General features: G+C 39.7%; 1 protein-coding gene across 3 annotated transcripts in view; it reads right to left on the bottom strand.

Annotated features, from left to right (window-relative positions):
* Window positions 1–18,424, bottom strand: part of Dnah7c (dynein, axonemal, heavy chain 7C) — a 382,050-nt gene that overhangs the window by 15,502 nt on the left and 348,124 nt on the right. For all 3 annotated transcript variants that reach the window (XM_011238631.3, NM_001310335.1, XM_006496387.4), the window contains 5 exons: window positions 16,709–16,870; window positions 14,058–14,243; window positions 11,183–11,320; window positions 7,341–7,571; window positions 58–210 (listed from right to left, as the gene is read on the bottom strand). In XM_011238631.3, coding sequence (XP_011236933.1) covers window positions 58–210; window positions 7,341–7,571; window positions 11,183–11,320; window positions 14,058–14,243; window positions 16,709–16,870 — 870 coding nt within the window. The remainder of the gene's footprint in view (window positions 1–57; window positions 211–7,340; window positions 7,572–11,182; window positions 11,321–14,057; window positions 14,244–16,708; window positions 16,871–18,424) is intronic.

Below are 18,424 nucleotides of genomic sequence, written 5' to 3'. Positions count from 1 at the left end.
GGAAAGTGAAGCCAGAGGAAGTTAGTTAGACATCAGTGTGCATGTGGATAAAATCACCTGCAGGAATTTTAGTCTTTCGAGGAAGTCATTCACATAGCTGCCTAGTGGCTTCAGGCTTGGGTAGGATTTGCCCATCCACATTGCTGGGATTTTGACATTCAGGATGCTGCTCACCACTTCCTCCAGCTCTGTAGACATCACAACAAGTCCCTGGAACACAACAGAAAACATGAGAGACGGTGAACATTGTCTTTGTTAACAAAAGGAAGGTTTGTTTGAATTTGTGAGGAAGACATAGAGCTTTTCAAATCTTCCTTAGAAAAATAGTAATGGTTTCTCTAGCCAAAATTTAGTGGAAAATCTTAACCAATACATGGCTACTTAGAAGCTACTGGATCACAGTCTACTTCTCATTCAACTTACCTGCCCATTAAAGGCAAGTTGGTGTAGGTCTTCTAGCCTAGCTTCTTAAAGTCACAGTGACAGATATAAAACTAGAAAGCATATCATGAAGTACTCTAGAAACTCAAAGCAGTCTGAAATTCAACCTGAGTCCAGTTGCCCTTTTTATGCTTTGAATACCCCCTTGTGTGGATGCTGAAGCCCAGAGGCTCTTCAAATTCTTGCCTTAGAAAACTTAACAAGAATTGGAAAGAATCAGTCCATTTTTTTGTTACCAATAAAGTTAATTTTCAAATTAATATTTATTTATTTGTTTGATCTTGAATTTGGACATTTTGTCTGTCATTTTGGTAAAAATAAATAAATAAATAAATTGGACTAACTTGAAGTTTTTAGAGTGAATTCACTGGACTAAACAACCATATTTCACTTGCCTCTATGATGTCTTCCCCATAACCCCCAAAAGAGCAGAGATTCAGGACTCTGCCTGTTTTAAGGCATAAGCCCAGAAAGTCAGAAATGAAGAACGGAGTCATGACCACAGAGCATGGGAGATCAAAAGCAACCCCTAATAGCCAATACAGCGTTTGGGGTTTTGTAGTACTTTAACTCAAACCTCAGGTTTAAATATGCTAAGCAAGTGCTATGCAACTCTATATGTCCTCCACCACTCTAGGTGCTTCTAAAAGTCAGGGAAGATGGCTGTGCTAAAAGAAAAGAAATTTAAAACCTAGTTTACAAGTAAATTCTTTGGGGTCTTCCTCAAGGTTGCATACCCTCAGCCTTGAATGTAACCTGGAAATCCCTACAAATAAATAACAACAACAATAACAACAACAATAATAACAAAACAAAAAGCAAATGCCAACTAGCCCCAAAACGGGGAGAGCATGTGTAGTTGAGGTCATTTGTCACACTGGAAACAAACGCTGATGCTTGGTAGCAGAGACCCTCCCTTCCCTAGGACTCTTTTTCCTTTTCCTTTCCCCAATACTCGAAGCAAGTTTTGATCTTCTAGGCAAGAAGTAGAAAGAGCTACATCAAGGAGATGTAGCTCCAGCCAAGGGCACACTGCAGTGAGACCATCATCAACCGTCATCAGTGCCATCACACTATCCTCTGCACATGTCCTATTCCCAATGGAGAGCTCACAATTACACACTGTATATAAACATGCCGCAGGAGGCTCCCAACAGTGGTCTTCAACTCGGCACTCAGTTTTTAAACACAAAGAGGGTTACAGATATGTATTCCTTGTGTCATTTTGGTAACCTCTCCTGTTAACTCATTGAGATAAACTATTCATGATACAGACCTTAGACCTATTGTGCTTTCCTGACCACCCACTACAAGTAAAGATTTCCTTACCTACATTTTTTTTTTAAAAATACTTCAGATTTGGGGATTTTTGTACATATCTAATAAGATGTTATGGCTAAGGCTCAAGTCTAAACAAAATACTATTTATATTCAATATATGCTTTATATAATAGCTGAGATACTTTTACATAACTTTTTCAGTGTTCCTACATTTTGACTGTAAGGGCTAATATGTAATTTTCCATGTGTAGGGCCACATCTGCCCTAGAACTTGGAAGTTTGGAACACTTCAGATCAGATATTCTCAATCTATAAGAACAGTAACTTAAGAGTCTTGTTCTTTTTCCCATTTTCTTGGTCATTTCTGTTGAATCTTCAAAATAATGACTGTGGCTTTTAGTACTTCTAAAAATTAGATATTTATTTTGTATTTCGCTAAATTCATGTAGTTTTTTGCTTTTCAGATAGATAGGTAGATAGACAGATAGATAGATAGGTAGGTAGGTAGATAGATAGATAGATAGATAGATAGATAGATAGATAGATGTGTTGTTGTTGGTTCATCATGATTTAATGGAAATTATGTTTAATTTTTCCATATTTGTTTTTTAATTTAAGATATAATTTTTCCCTTCTCTTTCCTCTCTCAAAACCCTCCTATACATTCCTCCTCACTCTTTCAAATTCATAGCCTCATTTTTATTATATGCGGTTACAAGTATATCCTTATATTTATATACATATATATTAATAAAAACAGCATGTCTGCATGATGTTACTTGTGTGTGTCATTTTAGGGTGACCATTTGATATTGAATAACCAATTGATGGGCTCTTTGCATTTAAATTTTCACTATTTTTTTTCTCTAGGCAGTATGTTGCATTGAACTTATAAATATATGGAAATTGCACATTAGCTTTTTGTTATTCGTTTCTAAGTTAATTACAATATGATCACAGAATGTACCCCGATAATACCTTTTTTTCTCTCTCATAGAGCTATGCCATTTTTCCATGGTAAATGCTTCCAGATCCTCCATATGGATTTGGATAATATACGGCACTCTCATCAGTCTCAGTGTTCAGAACACCACTGTGTCATTTTATAAATGGGTTGTTCAGTTCTCTCATGCCCCATCCTTTCCCTTCCTGCTGCCTCTTCTCCTCTTCAGCCCTAGGTTTTAAATTTTTTTCTTCTGGCACTGAATGTGTAAGGCATCCTTTTCCTTGTTTAGGAGAAATAATTTACTTATTTTTAATCTATCTCATTTAATGATTTCAAATCAAACCTAAGAAAAGTAGTATGATTTTTCCTTGAGTATACTGTTAACTGCATTCTGTAATTCAGACAAAAAAAAAAATCTTTCATTTAATACTCAGCCCTTGAAAATACTATAATATGACATCTCATTTTTAAAAAGGGATGGGATTCTTAAAAGAGAGTCACTAAAGTGAGAGAACGCTGAGAACTGTTGCTGAGGAGAGAACCCTGAACACAGGTGGAAATTTGATCGTGCTGCGACCTGGACCTAAAAATCACATTGTGGGGGCCACTGACAGTGCTGGGACTTTGCCTGCTCATTCTTTACAATGGTAAATGAGGTAATTATACTGCACTTTGTAAAATCACATATTTGTTGTTTAGGAAGTGTGTCATGAGTTAAGAGAAAAGCGATAGAATGCAAGCAAGTTAATTTCAAATCATTTATTAAGTATTTATATGTACAGGTCTATGAAAGAGAAAAGGGAGAGAGCCAACATAAGGAGGGCGTGGGAGAGGGAGACTGTGTCAACTTCAGGCAAATACAACCTTACCGAGCATAATACCAAGTGAGTAATGACATACATAGTTATTCAGCGTTATTTACTAGTGTATCCTGGCACCTGTCGCTGTCAGCAGCTCTGTCTGTCTTCCTCATTCAGTGGACATCTCCCTGTGCATATTATAACACTATTGGATATTACTTGATTTCCATGGTTTGCTATTAAAATAATGCAGGGTTTGGCACTCCTGTGCTGTGCCCGCTCGCTCAGTGCATGTATAAATACACATCAGGATGAAGGAGAGTTCACTTTTTTTTTCTTTTTTTTTATTAGATATTTGCTTTTTTTTAATTAATATTTTTTATTACATATTTTCCTCAATTACATTTCCAATGCTATCCCAAAAGTCGCCTATACCCTCCGACCCACTTCCCTACCCACTCATTCTCATTTTTTTTTTTTTTTTTGGCCCTGTACTGGGGCAAATACAGTTTGCCTGTCCAATGGACCTCTCTTTCCAGTGATGGCCGACTAGGCCATCTTTTGATACATATGCAGCTAGAGCTCTGGGGTACTGGTTAGTTCATAATGTTGTTCCACCTATAGGGTTGCAGATCCCTTTAGCTCCTTGGGTACTTTCTCTAGCTCCTGCATTGGGAGCCCTGTGATCCATCCAATAGCTGACTGTGAGCATCCACTTCTGTGTTTGCTAGGCCCCGGTATAGTCTCACAAGAGACAGCTACATCTGGGTCCTTTCGATAAAATCTTGCTAGTGTATGCAATGGTGTCAGCGTTTGGAAGCTGATTATGGGGTGGATCTCTGGATATGGCAGTCTCTAGATGGTCCATCCTTTTGTCTCAGCTCCAAACTTTGTCTCTGTAACTCCTTCCATGGGTGTTTTGTTCCCAATTCTAAGGAGGGGCATAGTGTCCACACTTCAGTCTTCATTCTTCTTGAGTTTCATGTGTTTAGCAAATTGTATCTTATATCTTGGGTATCCTAGGTTCTGGGCTAATATCCACTTATCAGTGAGTACATATTGTGTGAGTTCCTTTGTGAATGTGTTACCTCACTCAGGATGATGCCCTCCAGGTCCATCCATTTGGCTAGGAATTTCATAAATTCATTCTTTTTAATAGCTGAGTAGTACTCCATTGTGTAAATGTACCACATTTTCTGCATCCATTCCTCTGTTGAGGGGCATCTGGGTTCTTTCCAGCTTCTGGATATTATAAATAAGGCTGCTATGAACATAGTGGAGCATGTGTCCTTCTTACCGGTTGGGACATCTTCTGGATATATGCCCAGGAGAGGTATTGCTGGATCCTCCGGTAGTACTATGTCCAATTTTCTGAGGAACCGCCAGACTGATTTCCAGAGTGGTTGTACAAGCCTGCAATCCCACCAACAATGGAGGAGTGTTCCTCTTTCTCCACATCCTCGCCAGCATCTGCTGTCACCTGAATTTTTGATCTTAGCCATTCTGACTGGTGTGAGGTGGAATCTCAGGGTTGTTTTGATTTGCATTTCCCTGATGATTAAGGATGTTGAACATTTTTTCAGGTGCTTTTTTGCCATTCGGTATTCCTCAAGCTGTGCCTCAGAGAGGCTGTACCAGTTTATATTTCAGAGATGTGAGAATTCTGATGACTGACGTTCTATTAACAGTGAGCATGAATAGTGTTCACAGACTACGCATCGTTTGCTGGTGTACCTCAAGCAAAATATAGTCCTCTTCTACGTGTTTAATTTTTGTTAGTTTTTTTTTTACAATTTTAATTTTTTTGAAAAAAGTTATATGTGTGTGTGTGTTTCTGTATGTGTTTGCCTTCTATGAGGAAGTATCAGTGATTTATAAGTTCAGCATTATCCTTTTCTGACAACAATCTTAAAGAAAACATATACATAGTATCAACTTTGATGTATAACTTTACCCAATTATATTGGTTGGAATATTTCGCCAAGACAAAGAGGTAAAAGTGTAAAATGTGGCTACATTGCTACCTCAGACAGAGAGGCCATTGTAAGTTAGCATTACAATTTGAATCATTTTACCACATTAAGGAAATCTTTAGAGAAAGGTTAGAGATGCCTCCAAGAAAGGAAACTGCTGCACATTTGCAGCAGAAGGGGGATGGAGTGAACAGAGGAGATGATTTCAAAATAGCCTATGCTTATCAGGGCTACCAAAGTACCTGAGGTCATCTGTGAATTTTATTTCTGACTACAATATTACAGACTGGAAGTTATACCCACCCTGACTTCCCCCTTGGACTCTAATGCATGCAATTAATAGCAATCTCTCCATTGACTCTAGGAAACACTTCAAAGGTAACCTGATTGTATTTCTTTTTTTTTTTTTTTTTTTTTTTTTTTTTTTTTTTTTTTAAGATTTATTTATTCATTATATGTAAGTACACTGTAGCTGTCTGAAGACACTCCAGAAGAGGGCGTCAGATCTCGTTACGGATGGTTGTGAGCCACCATGTGGTTGCTGGGATTTGAACTCCGGACCTTCGGAAAAGCAGTCGGGTGCTCTTACCCACTGAGCCATCTCACCAGCCCCCCTGATTGTATTTCTTAACTTTCTCCCTCAAACAGCCCCGTTCCTAGACCTTCTACTTGCTCAGGCTAAACTTGGGGGTTGTCTCTGGATCCTCTCTTGCTCATGCCTACATCAATTTTCAGTTGTCTTAATGGCATATAGACAGCCATTACTCTTCCCCTCAGTGCTCCTGCCACGCTCAGCTGGGACACCTCACCTATGTTCTCTATCGTTCTGCTTCCTTACAATCCTCCCTGGCCACAGTAGGAGCGAGTTTCAAATATGTGAGATATCACTATTGCCTGAAAACTCCCAATGCCTTTGTATTTTAAAATAAAATTCAAGATTCTAACCATGGCTGACAAGGCCAGTATGCACCTGGTCTCACACACACACACACACACACACACACACACACACACACACACACACACCACACACACACACACACACACACACACCGTTTCTAGCCCCATCAGCCTTGGTGCATCTGGTCCAAGCCATATTGGTACTGCTGTTGGCTTTTACCATTGTGCAGTCATCTCCCTAATGATCTTCTCTTAACAGTCCCAAGCTTCTTCTTTGGTATCCTTTAGGCCTCTGTCCTTGGAAGTGTCTGCCGCGGCCTGCTCCACACTCACTGCTGTACTCACTATCCTGTCATCTTTTCTAAGGAACTTACCACTTAGAAATTATATCCAGGCCTAGAGAGAGATGGCTGGTGGTTACGAGTGCTTACTGCTGTGGCAAAGGACAGGAGTTTAGACTCCCACATCCACACAGGGTGGCTCATAAACATCTGTAACTTCAACTTTGAAAAATCCTATACCCACTGCGGGCCTTCATGGGCATCTTGAATACACACACACACACACACACACACACAAACACACACACACACACATAAGCACATCAGCACACAAGCACACATGCACATGAGCACACACATGCGAGTACATTCACACAAACACATATACAAACAAATGCAAATAAAATAAATCTTTGACTGTCCTGTATATATTTGTTTAATGTTTTGCTTATCTACATGGCTAACATGTAAGCTTGTTCTCTTTAAGGCACAATGTCTCCTTAGCATGCACTCTTCCCAGTACACAGTGTTGTCTAGCATACCCTCTGTACTTATATATCTCTTTATTAACTGTTATCCTCAGAATCCTGTAAGCTAATAAAGTTCAGGGACTTGTTTTCTATACTTTGGATCAAGAATAGTACTTGTCAGTATTTGCTAAATTGATGAAAGTGCACAGTTTAACTTAGAGATTTTTTTTTTACTCAGTTCACCTTACCTTGATTGCTTTTTGAATATTAATGCATGATTCTCTTATGGTTATCAGCAACTTATTGAAACGTCCCATCTCTTGGACAAGGACAGTGTTCATGCTCTGAGTGTAGGTTGTTGGGTATCTCCGCATGGCAGCCTCAATATCAAAGTTGTTTGGAAGTTTACTCAGGATATCTCCAGCAACCTCATTTACTACTTCATCTGATGACTTTGTTCCAGAACCTGATGACTGAGACTGAAGAATTCAAACAATTACAAACATCTTCATAAAAGTCAAAGGGTAGCTTAGAGGGAAAAACTGTTGGGTAAATCTAAGAACTAATCTATCTGTTAGATTGATAGTAATTCTTCACACAAAAGGATTGTAAGAGCCTCGGGGAACGGAGTTTTGAGAGATGATTGTGAGACAGGAGGAGGGAGAACATGGAATGTATCCAGAGAAGCAGGACCTTAGGGAACATTTGTACATCCCAATGCCTGGTGCCCTCGCCTGAGCAGCTGGGCAATGACAAACATCAACACCCACAAGGAGGGAATGTGGGTGTGTCTTGAGAAAGCTTGCCACAAAATCTATTTGCCAATAATTGATGCACACCCGTTGCCAGGAGCAGAGATGCAGCATTGTCCTTGAGCAAAGAAAATAAGCTCACTCCCTCAAGGTGGCTAGGAGTTACAGGGAGAAGGAGGGCATTAGTGACACCCCTCAGAAGCCAGGAAGGAGCATCTGATGTAATTTGTGTTTCACATACTTATAGTGACATCTCATAAATGCATTTATATTTTCTGGAATGACTTTTTTAAACAAGTCAAAGAACAAATACACTCAGGAGGGTGGGGGGGAGGTGTACCTCCTGGGGGAGAATAAGCACTATTGGAATATAGTTGATTAGCTCACATTTTTCCAGTCCAAGAAAACTGACTTCAGTCTCCTTCCTGTTTTACATTTCTTGGTATCTTTATGATTAATATTAAACATTCTATTCTGTGAACATTATCATTTTAACTTAAATTTCTACCTACCTGTCACGAACCACTAGAGGAGTTTTTAAAATTTGACAATAAAGTAATTAAATGCTAGAAAGTTTTAAATGCCTCCTAGTAAAAAGAAGAAGGAGGAGGAGAAGGGGGAAGAGGAGAAGAAGAAAAGGAAGAAGAAGAAGGAGGAGGAGGAGGAGGAGGAGGAGGAGGAGGAGGAGGAGGAGGAGAAGGAGGAGAAGGAGAAGAAGAAGAAGAAGAAGAAGAAGAAGAAGAAGAAGAAGAAGAAGAAGAAGAAGAAGAAGAAGAACTAATGCCATAAAATAATTATTTCTCACAGCCCTATGGTACTTAGTTTACAATTAATATTTAAAACAAATAATAGAAGGAGAAAAAAGATACTGAGTGTTGGTCCCAGACTAAATAAAATATCTATTTCTTTTTATTGTGTTTACAAATAATTTGCATAAATGCAATAGGAATCATTCTCTCTATCATTTTCTATTAAGAGCTGTACCTTCTCACTAAAACACAGGAAACACAAAACCACACACACACACAGATACACACACACACACACAGATACACACACACACACACACACACACACACACACACATGAGACAAGCTAACCAACCAAAAATGTTAGAAAAATATTTCATCTCAGTTGTCCTTCTTACCTCACCTGCCACACCTCCCCACTCCCTAGGGCCTCAAGTCTCTGGAGAGTTAGGTGAGTATTCTCCCACTGTGGCCAGACCAGGCAGTTCTCTGCTGTCTATGTATGCTGCCTGATTGGTGGGGCTCAGTGTCTGACAGCCTTCAGGGGTCCAGGTTAGTTGAGACTGCTGGTGTTCCTATGGGGCCAGACTCTTTCTCAGCTTCTTCCAGCCTTTCCCCAATTCAACTACAGAGGTCCCAGGCTTCAGTCCAATGTTTGGGTGTATAATTTCCCTTCTTAAGATAAGGTGCGACCATTAAGCATAAGCAAAAGATTACTGATAAAAATTACACTCTTGGCTCTGCTATCTGCCTCTTCTGTTTTTCTCCGAGACGTGTTTTGACTAAGAATATTAGTATAAAAATTTTGTCATCATTAGTTCACGGAGCTCTGCTGTTTTGGTCTCTGCCTTTGAGTTGTGATTCAAGAGGCACTGACTACCCAATTCTGAGAGTCACACTTGCCAATCTGAGTCCAAGGATTATGAAACAGGTGGTTACATCACATACCCGTGCATTCCAGCTTATTGGTTTGGTTCTGAGTCATTTTCTGTTGGAATGAGCCCACTGTTTCATGGGTTCTGCAATGTGGCACACACCACTGAGTTTAAATAAAGACAAAGACAATGAAGTAAGCCTGCTGTCAGGCTATCACACAGGACAAGTAGCCAATACTCCTCAGGACTGACTTCTTCATGTTTGTCCATGTCCCCTGTGCGTACTCTGACAATAACAGGGTTTCATGTCATCGGTGTGTGAAATGAACATTAAAATAGGCTTTGATGGGCATACAAACAGAAGCTAGACATACAGGCTTTGTAGACATACACATTTATAACACACCACATATCCTCCTGACTCTTATCCTTCTCAGCATCTTAGGTCTGACCCATCCACAGAATCTAGAAGAAGAGTGCAGGACAGCAGCTCAGAATGCAGGTTCCAAACTGGTGAAGGTCACATGGCTTGGTTTGAGTGTAGACTTGAAACTGGACTCCCCAACTTTGGTCAAGCTACTTAATCCTCTTGCGCCTCAGTTTCTTATTTTTAACCAGGAATTTTTTCAAGGCCCCTCATTCCTTGGGTTGCTCTATTACACAAAGACAGATCTCTATGTCATGCTATTGAGGGGCCAGCACTGTGGCAACATGAACCATTACTGCTTCACCTGCGTCTTCCAGACTGAACAGTTAGGTGTCCTTAGTTTATTTAACCTCCATGGGAACTCGTGGCATCTAGATTAATTTGCTTCCAAAACATTAAAAAAAAAAAAGTAAAGTTACCCTCTAAACAGAGAGAGAGGATTAACAACTGTTTAACTCACCAACTGCTGCCCACATTTAAGATTTTACACTTCTGGGCATTTTTGGTCCATCAGCAGGGCTCTGTGCCTTCCTGTGCCTTCTACTCATAAACCCTTTCTTTTAAAGCATTTTGTAATATTGCTATCTTATTCTTAAATGTTACAAAATCTAGTGAAAAGGGAACTTTTTATGCAAAGTAGGTAAAATGTCCTTGGACAATAAATAAAGACAAATCATAAAACAAGAAACTGCTGTTAAGTCAGCAGGAGCCGAGAAAATAAAACAGGTAAAGTTCTGCACAGATCCTCCCCAGACTGCTTCTCAGGTATCTTTAAAATGATGGTTTCGGGCTAGAGAGATGGCTCAGCAGTTAAGACCATTGACTGCTCTTCCAGAGGTGCTGAGTTCAATTCTCAGCAACCACATGGTGGCTCACAACCATGTCTAATGGGATCCAATTAAAGAGAGTGACAGTGTACTCCCATACATAAAATAAATAAATCTTTTTTTTTAAAAAAGATGGTTTCCACCTAAAAGAAAGGAAAGAAAGAACATATGCTATTTTGTGGGCAAGGCTTAGGCATGAAAGCAAAACAAAATGGAATCCCAAGAAGCAAGAGACTCAAAGAGATGCCTTCGTTCCAAAACAAGACTGATGAAAAGAAAATGGCCGATGCCCACATTCTCTGTGCTGAGTCTGTAATTAAGGGATTATGTGGATTTTCTTCCTTTTGCTTTGTGAGCTTCTTCACTCTGGCAGTTTTGAAGAAGCCTCTGCTGTATGGTGGGGCAGACACATCTATGCTGCCTTGGCTCAGGAGCCACACAAGCCTCACACAATACATACCTGGGTAAGGAGAATGTTATCAAACAGCAGCTGCGTCTCCGACTGGTCCTTAGTGATGTCGGCATTGGCATTCATCCCAAAGACTTCTGGTGCTGGGATCAGTGGCAAAGTCTTTGTGTAGTCGATGTAGCTTTTGTGCTGCAAAGATGAGTGGAAGAAGTTGGGAGGTTAGACACATCTGTGAGGTCGAGCTTGGTTTGGATACAATGATTTTCAGTCCTCAGTGGTGAGCCTATGAGACTGAAAACTGCATGCTTTCCCTTCCTTTCAGCAGAGACAATGATTAAACAACCATGGGTAAATTTAGAGAGGAAAGTTTAATGTGTAATTATTATATATAATATTTTTAACAAGAAAGAGATGTCTAGGAATATAGGTAATATGGAGGAAGATGACAGCGGGAGATAGAAACTGATCATCAGGTGGACAGGGATGAAGTCTGTTCTGAGGACTTCTTTGCTGAAGCCAGAACTCCAGAATAGAGGTCTGCCTCCATTTCCTTGTGCTTAGAACTGAGCAGCTCTGCCTAGAGTTGACTACACCCCCAGAAAGTACCTAGAGGCTGTGTGGGAGCTGACTAAACCCCCAGGAAGCACCAGGAATCAACAGCTCACTTCCTTTCCTAAGCCTAAACTCCCTATCTACATAAGTCCTTTAAGTACTTAAAGGGATTCCATTTTGTTTTGCTTGCAAGCCTAAGCCTTGCCTCTAAAACAGCAAATGTCTTCTTTCTTTCCTTTCTCTTAGGTGGGAACCATCATTTTAAAGATACCTGAGAAGCAGTCTGGGGAGGATCTGTGCAGAACTTTACCTGTTTTATTTTCTATGTTCCTGCTGATTTAACAGCATTTGTTTATTTTATGATTCATCTTTATTTATATCCAAGGACATTTTACCTAGTTTGCATAAGTCCCCAGCTAAAAGCTCATTGGTCTGTATTCCCTGGGCCTCTACACTGCTCCATCCTTTGTCTCCTCCCCATCTCTCCTCTCTCACCATCTACAATCTCTCCGAAGCCCCCATCTATAAGGCTATATAAAACAAAAACAAAAACAAAAACAACAAAAACCTCTCTAAAACGCCCCCTGTAGGCCGTGTGTGGATTTCATTTTCCAAATTTGAAAGCCAAGACCTGGAAAATCACTGACTCAGAGCAGTTTTGGTGGCTGCCAGTTCTCCAGGGCACTGGTCCCCCATGAAAAGCTTACTGAGAGCTCAGAAAGGTTCTATCACTCTCCAAGCTCTCCAAGACACCCCGACATTTCTGTATTGCTGGACAAATTTTGTATTACATGTTTTTTTTTTTTTTTTTTTTTTTTTTTTTTGTGCATGTGCTGAGGTGTGTGAGTGTGTGTTTTTAAGGTTTTTGTTTTTATTTTTTGTTAGAGTGGTAGGGTTTCTTTTTGTTGTTGATGCTTGGGTTTTTGTTTGTTTTTTGTTTCTTTTTTTTTTTTTTTTTTGGTGTTTTATATTTGTTTTGTTTTTTAAGACAGGTTTTCTCTGTGTAGCCCTGATGTCCTGAAACTCACTCTCTAGACCTGGCTGGCTTCAAACTCAGAGATCTGCCTGCCTCTGCCTCCACAGTGCTGGGACTAAATGTGTGCACCTTGTACTCTTTAATTCTTGCTTTAGCCTCCTCAGTGCTAAGAACCTAGGTGTACCTTCTACACTTATCTTCCTGATGACTATTCTAAGTTTATCATAACTAAAATAATCTTTTCTGTTTATTCCAGTTTACTCTCATCATGGAAAATAGACCTAAATTTAGAAATAAAGGTTATCTAAAGTTTTTTATCCTGAGACACCAATCATTAATATATATTTGTATGAACATGTATCAAAATTTATATTTACTGAATCTGAAAAGATGGTCCAATAGTTAAGAGCATGTGTTGCTTTTGCAGAGGACCAGGGTTCAGTTTCCAGGACCCAGTTCCAGGGGACCCAATGTACTCTTCTGGCCACTTCTTGTATTGCACACACATGAAGACGTACATATATAAGCAAAACACTCATACACATAAAAATGAATAAATCTTAAAGAACTTACTCTTAAAAAACGTTTTCACTGATTCTTATATAATCACACACTAATAATTTTATGATGTAAAAAAATAATAATTTTATGATGTAGGTCATGTCACATACATGTCCCTTCACTTTTTTGTTTGTTTTTTAACATCCAACAACTCATTATTGGTCTTGTTACCCCAGCATCAACCCTAGATGATGGGTTTGGGTTATCAAGTCATTTTGCATGGAGCTTGTGCATGTGGTCTCATGTTCATCCTTAACACGTGTTATTTGACCCTGGAAATCAAATGGGAAATGACTGGAGCACAATGGAAAGCCTTTGAAAGCAACTATGTGTATTATTCTGAAGGCAGTACGTGGGGCTGGAAGGAAAAGCAAAAGAGAACAGGCCTTGGGCCACACTACTTCTCTGCCATCTGCTTTGGCTGCCTTTGTCAGGCCCATCAACCTTAGTGGATCTGCCTCCTTGTTTGTAAAGAATGATACAATGTTAATTTGATGCTGCTGTGAGATTACTTAGGACTAACTAAAAATAACTGTGATATGAATGTTAATTATTACTTCCAACATTTTATGATCCCTATTGTGTGCATACTCATTTTAATTGTGACAAGGTATTTTTATGCAAACACCAAGCTCACAGTGATAACATCTCAGGTCACCAAGAAAATTATCTCCCATCACAGTGAGTAGGAAACTCTAACCCCCTTTGTTCTCTGATTCTCTGTGTGTGGTTTGTTCATCTACAGCTTAGAAAAGCATGGGAAATCACCATTAAAAACCATGTTGTCAGTTCCTAGGAGTGTCATGTTTTTCTGCTCTTAAAGGGGACTTTACTTACATCACCAGAGGGAGGAATGAAATAGATGCCACTAGAGTCAAATTTGTATTGTGGATTTTCAACTAATTCTGTGCAGAAGAATTTGTTGAGAATGCTACGCAGTGTGCGCCGGTCCCAGTCATCAGTCACCCGGCCTCCGTAATTACATTCCCCAGTCATGTAGCGGAGAGCATCGTAAGGAAGTTCCTAAAATTGAGAACTGCAGTGAGATACTAGTAGCACAGGGCATGGAAGAGTGTCCCCATTTGGCTACCACCGTTAAACTAAACATCTTCCTCAAAGTTGGCAACTACATGACCTCCTTTTATATACCTTCCTGCTAATTATTGCTGATGTCCCTATGATCTTTCTCTTATTTTATTTTGTTTCCTCTCAGCCAATGCTCAGACCAAAACTCCTGTTATTCTGCTGTGACTTGTTTAATGATCAACCATATAATTTGAATTTGTAACATTTTAAAACTACTATTAAGGGTCTTAGTTGTGCATATTTCATTAACATTTGTTCTAACATAAGTCAAGATTTCCCTTCTCTATTCTCTGTTTAATATCTAAATCATCTCACTCCTTTCTCTTCCAGAGGTATTACACCTCTGCCTTGTTCCCTACTGAGGTTCAATTCTTAGAGTTGCTTGCCTGGTCTCCTAGATTACTTTTCTGTGGCTGCAATTCGGTGCCTAAAATCAGAAGAGTTGTAGCAGAACCTTAAGCCAATGCTGGGAGCAGATTTGCTACTGTCTACCTGGGAGGATGCTACAGGCACTCAGGCTTTTGGTGACTCCAGGCGTTTGTTGCCTCATGACAGTGTAATTTCATCACACTTTGTACTTATCAGAGCTGTTTTCCAAATGTGTGTGTGTGTGTTGGCCTGCAGATCAGGATGTAGCTCTCAGCTTCTGTTCCAGCTCCATCCATGCTCTCTATCATGATGACAACGGACTAAGCCTCTGAAACTGTATGCAAGCCCCCAATTAAATGTTTTCTTATATAAGAATTGCCCTGGTCATTGTGTCTTTCTATAGCAATGGAACACTGACTAAGGGAACATTCCTTTTCATGGTGACCAAGTGCCTCTTAATGCCTACTTTACTGAGAGTATTTTTATCACTAATAAATATGGGATTTTGTCAATTTTTTTTTCTGTAACTACTGATAGGATCTTGTGTTTTAAATTCTCTGTAGCCTATTGATACAAAGAATTTAATTTTTTAAGTAATAAACCAAACTTGCATACTTGAATGTATTTTTATTAACTCATCATAGATTATATTGTAAGGTAAAATATATTCTCCAGATGTCCAAATTGCTAACTATCAATATTCCTCACTGGTTCTGTATAATTATCTTAGCTCAGATACCTCCCCCTCTGGCATCTATTTTGTCTTTATTATTAGTTCCTTTCCTTCCTGGAGGTCTGACTACAAGGAAACAATGAGTCCCACTTGTGACTCATTTGAATGTTTCTGCCACTTGACCTCTCCATCTTTATTGGTTTCTTGTTTGCTTTTATGGACATAGAAGCCTAAGTTGCAAGTTTGATAGTCCAGTGATAGATTTAATTAACGATATCCAGCTGAATTTGAATAAGATTCTGCCAAAATTTAGACAACTTGCTTTCCGGGGTGGGAAGAGGTAGAGCTCCCTACTCTCCTGGGCACTTGCAGTGATTTACAGAACAGTTTTTCCAAGTTTCAAACTTGTTTGTACCCAGTTAGCAAAGAGTAAAGAGGACATGTAATCATGCTCAATGTGTGATGTTCCCGAGACAATGGGAAGGCAAGACAGAGAAAGAGGGAGAGTAAGGGGGAATTCCAGTAGAATGGAGAAGAGGGGAAAGGCTGGGAGGGAGGGAAGAAAGGGGAAGAGGTACTGTGAAAAGTAACCTAGAGGTTGAGGTGGAACATCTCAAGTTCAAGGCCTACCTGACCTACAGAGTAAATTCAAGGCTAGCCTGGGTAAGGAAATCAAATGGTGCCTCATGGGAAAAGAAAAGGAAAACCAAACCAAAACAAAAAAACCATTGGGGTGGTGATGCATGCCCTCAATTCCAGTATTCTGAGGCAGAAGAATTTCTGTGAGTTCCAGGCCAGCCAGGGGTATAGAGAGAGACCCTATCTCAAAACGGAAACCAAGCAATACAAGCCCCAGAGAGAATCAGTCTCAGAATGAAGAGAGCACGGGTGACATTGGGCTCTCGGGCCTCCTTCCAGGATCTAGTTGTCTTTTTAAATAGTTTTAGATAGTTTGTTTCCAGGCTCAAAATCAAAGATTCCACTTCTCAAAAAATGAATTCATGCTCCATAAGAGAAAAATGGTAATCTTTATGCCCTCCCCACTTCCTAACCCAGCTGATTTATACTATTTTCATGATAAATATAACATCATTACTGTTTAAACATCCACAGGTGGCTATGTGCCAAAATACATGATAAAACACAGGTTCCTAAGAGACAAACTGACATCCTAACTAGCTCCTAAAGCAATTATAATTTCCTGTTATAATAATGTACTATTTAATAGGCTATTGGGAACTGCCTTGCAATTTATTCCATAAGAACAGAATTAAGTCATAAGTCCCTGCTCACTGCACCAATACTTAGAACATGATAAAGAGCATAACAGGTGAGGCCCTTGCTGTGATGTCTGTAGTACCTCATACTGGTCCAGGAACATGTGGAGTTGCTGCACACTGATTCTTAGATCTGTCTCATTGAATTCGTAAGGAATATTCCACCCTAGGGGTCCGAATTTTCGTCTCTCTTGTACCAAAGCATGAAAGAAACAGAGGCCATAAAGCAATTTCTTGAATTCCTCCTGTAATGAGAAGAAATTGTCCCATGACATTATTTTTCTGTGAACATTGCATCAAACTTGCAATGTTTTTGAATTAGTATAGTTATATTCCTTTGCTTTTAAATGATATGAGGCTCTTTTCGCTGCTTCCTACTCCCCCCCCCCCAAAAAAAACCTCACCTAATACACAAGTATTTTTCCACAGGTGTTTCGGGCAAAAATCTGGTCAATCACCCTCAAGTCCAATTAGACCACATGGCTGTGTATATACTAAGTTTGTAGGAAACAGAGCAAGTCCATCTAATTTAAATTTTATAGGAATTTTATTTGGGGGGAGGCGGGAATTCTAACTGAAGCAACGCAACACAAGAATTATGAGCTCTATGTATAGTCCCAGACTACTGTGGAGGAATTTCAAAGGAGGTAATATGACCTAAATTGGCAGGTCCCTAACTTCGAGAATACAGAATGCTAACAGCAGAGCTTGAGGTAGGACTGCAGAATGACTTCTTCAGGCATCAAAACTGCTGTGCTACAAGTCAGTTTGCTCCCCTCCTCCCTGGTGAAGGGCATGGGAGGCAGTCATCCTCCATAGGAAGAGATCAATGGGCCATCAGAGTTGACACTCATAACATCTGGAAACTGTGGAAAATTGCAAAACTCAGATGTGAAAAAGGAGCAGAGGTTAGAAGATCAGAGGGAAAGACCAGGTACTCAGCCAAGCAGTGGGCCATCCTAGTGGGAATCCAGAGGAGGAAGGGATGCTGGTAAAGACAACGTGTACCATTGATTGAGGAAGCCTCCCAGTCAGAGCCAGTCTGAAGGGTGCACTGGAGAGCCTGGAACAGACTAGATCAGAAGTGCGGTGGGTAGGGGGCGAGGGGGAGTATTACCTCAAACCAATGCCCAGATCAAAAAATTCCCAGCTAAGATCAGAAATATCTGCCCCTTCCTGTTTCAAAACCACTCTGAAGTGAATGGTACCAACAGCTGCGAGCTGTGTCACAGGTCATGAGAAGGAGGATGGCAGCTCATTCTCTTCCCCTGATAGGCTGCCACCCACCAGCCAGGGACACTGGTGAGAGTGTGGAGAATCCAAAGCCTGCATTTGTAATAACAGCGACGTAGTAATTAACATATTGTGTCATACCTCCCAATTTCTGACTCAATCTCTTCTTGCAACTGGAAGTAACTATAGGATACTTTATTATTTAACAAAACCCAGAAACATCACAGAAAGGACTAAATTTTATTTCACAGCATAAGGTCCCTTCACAGAATAAAATTGAAAAGGAAAATAGAAAACAGGGAGATATAAAATCAACCAAAAAAGAAATGAGAAAGAATAAAACAGATCTGATAAAAGAGAGGTACAGACTAAAAGAGAGATAAATGACTAAAGACATTGACTAAACATGCCAGTATTACTCTGAATTATTTTGCATATATTGAATCATTGATTAAGTCAATAATTAATTGTTGGAATCCAGATGTCTTAATGTAAAAGAAAAGACAAACATGAAGTGAAGACAGACAAGAATGAATGTGGAAGATGCTGTGAAACTGAAAATTCTG

Source organism: Mus musculus, chromosome 1 (genome assembly GCF_000001635.26).
Source record: "Mus musculus strain C57BL/6J chromosome 1, GRCm38.p6 C57BL/6J".
In the NCBI taxonomy this organism is placed as follows: domain Eukaryota; kingdom Metazoa; phylum Chordata; class Mammalia; order Rodentia; family Muridae; genus Mus; species Mus musculus.
This window is presented reverse-complemented; position numbering and strand designations above follow the sequence as displayed.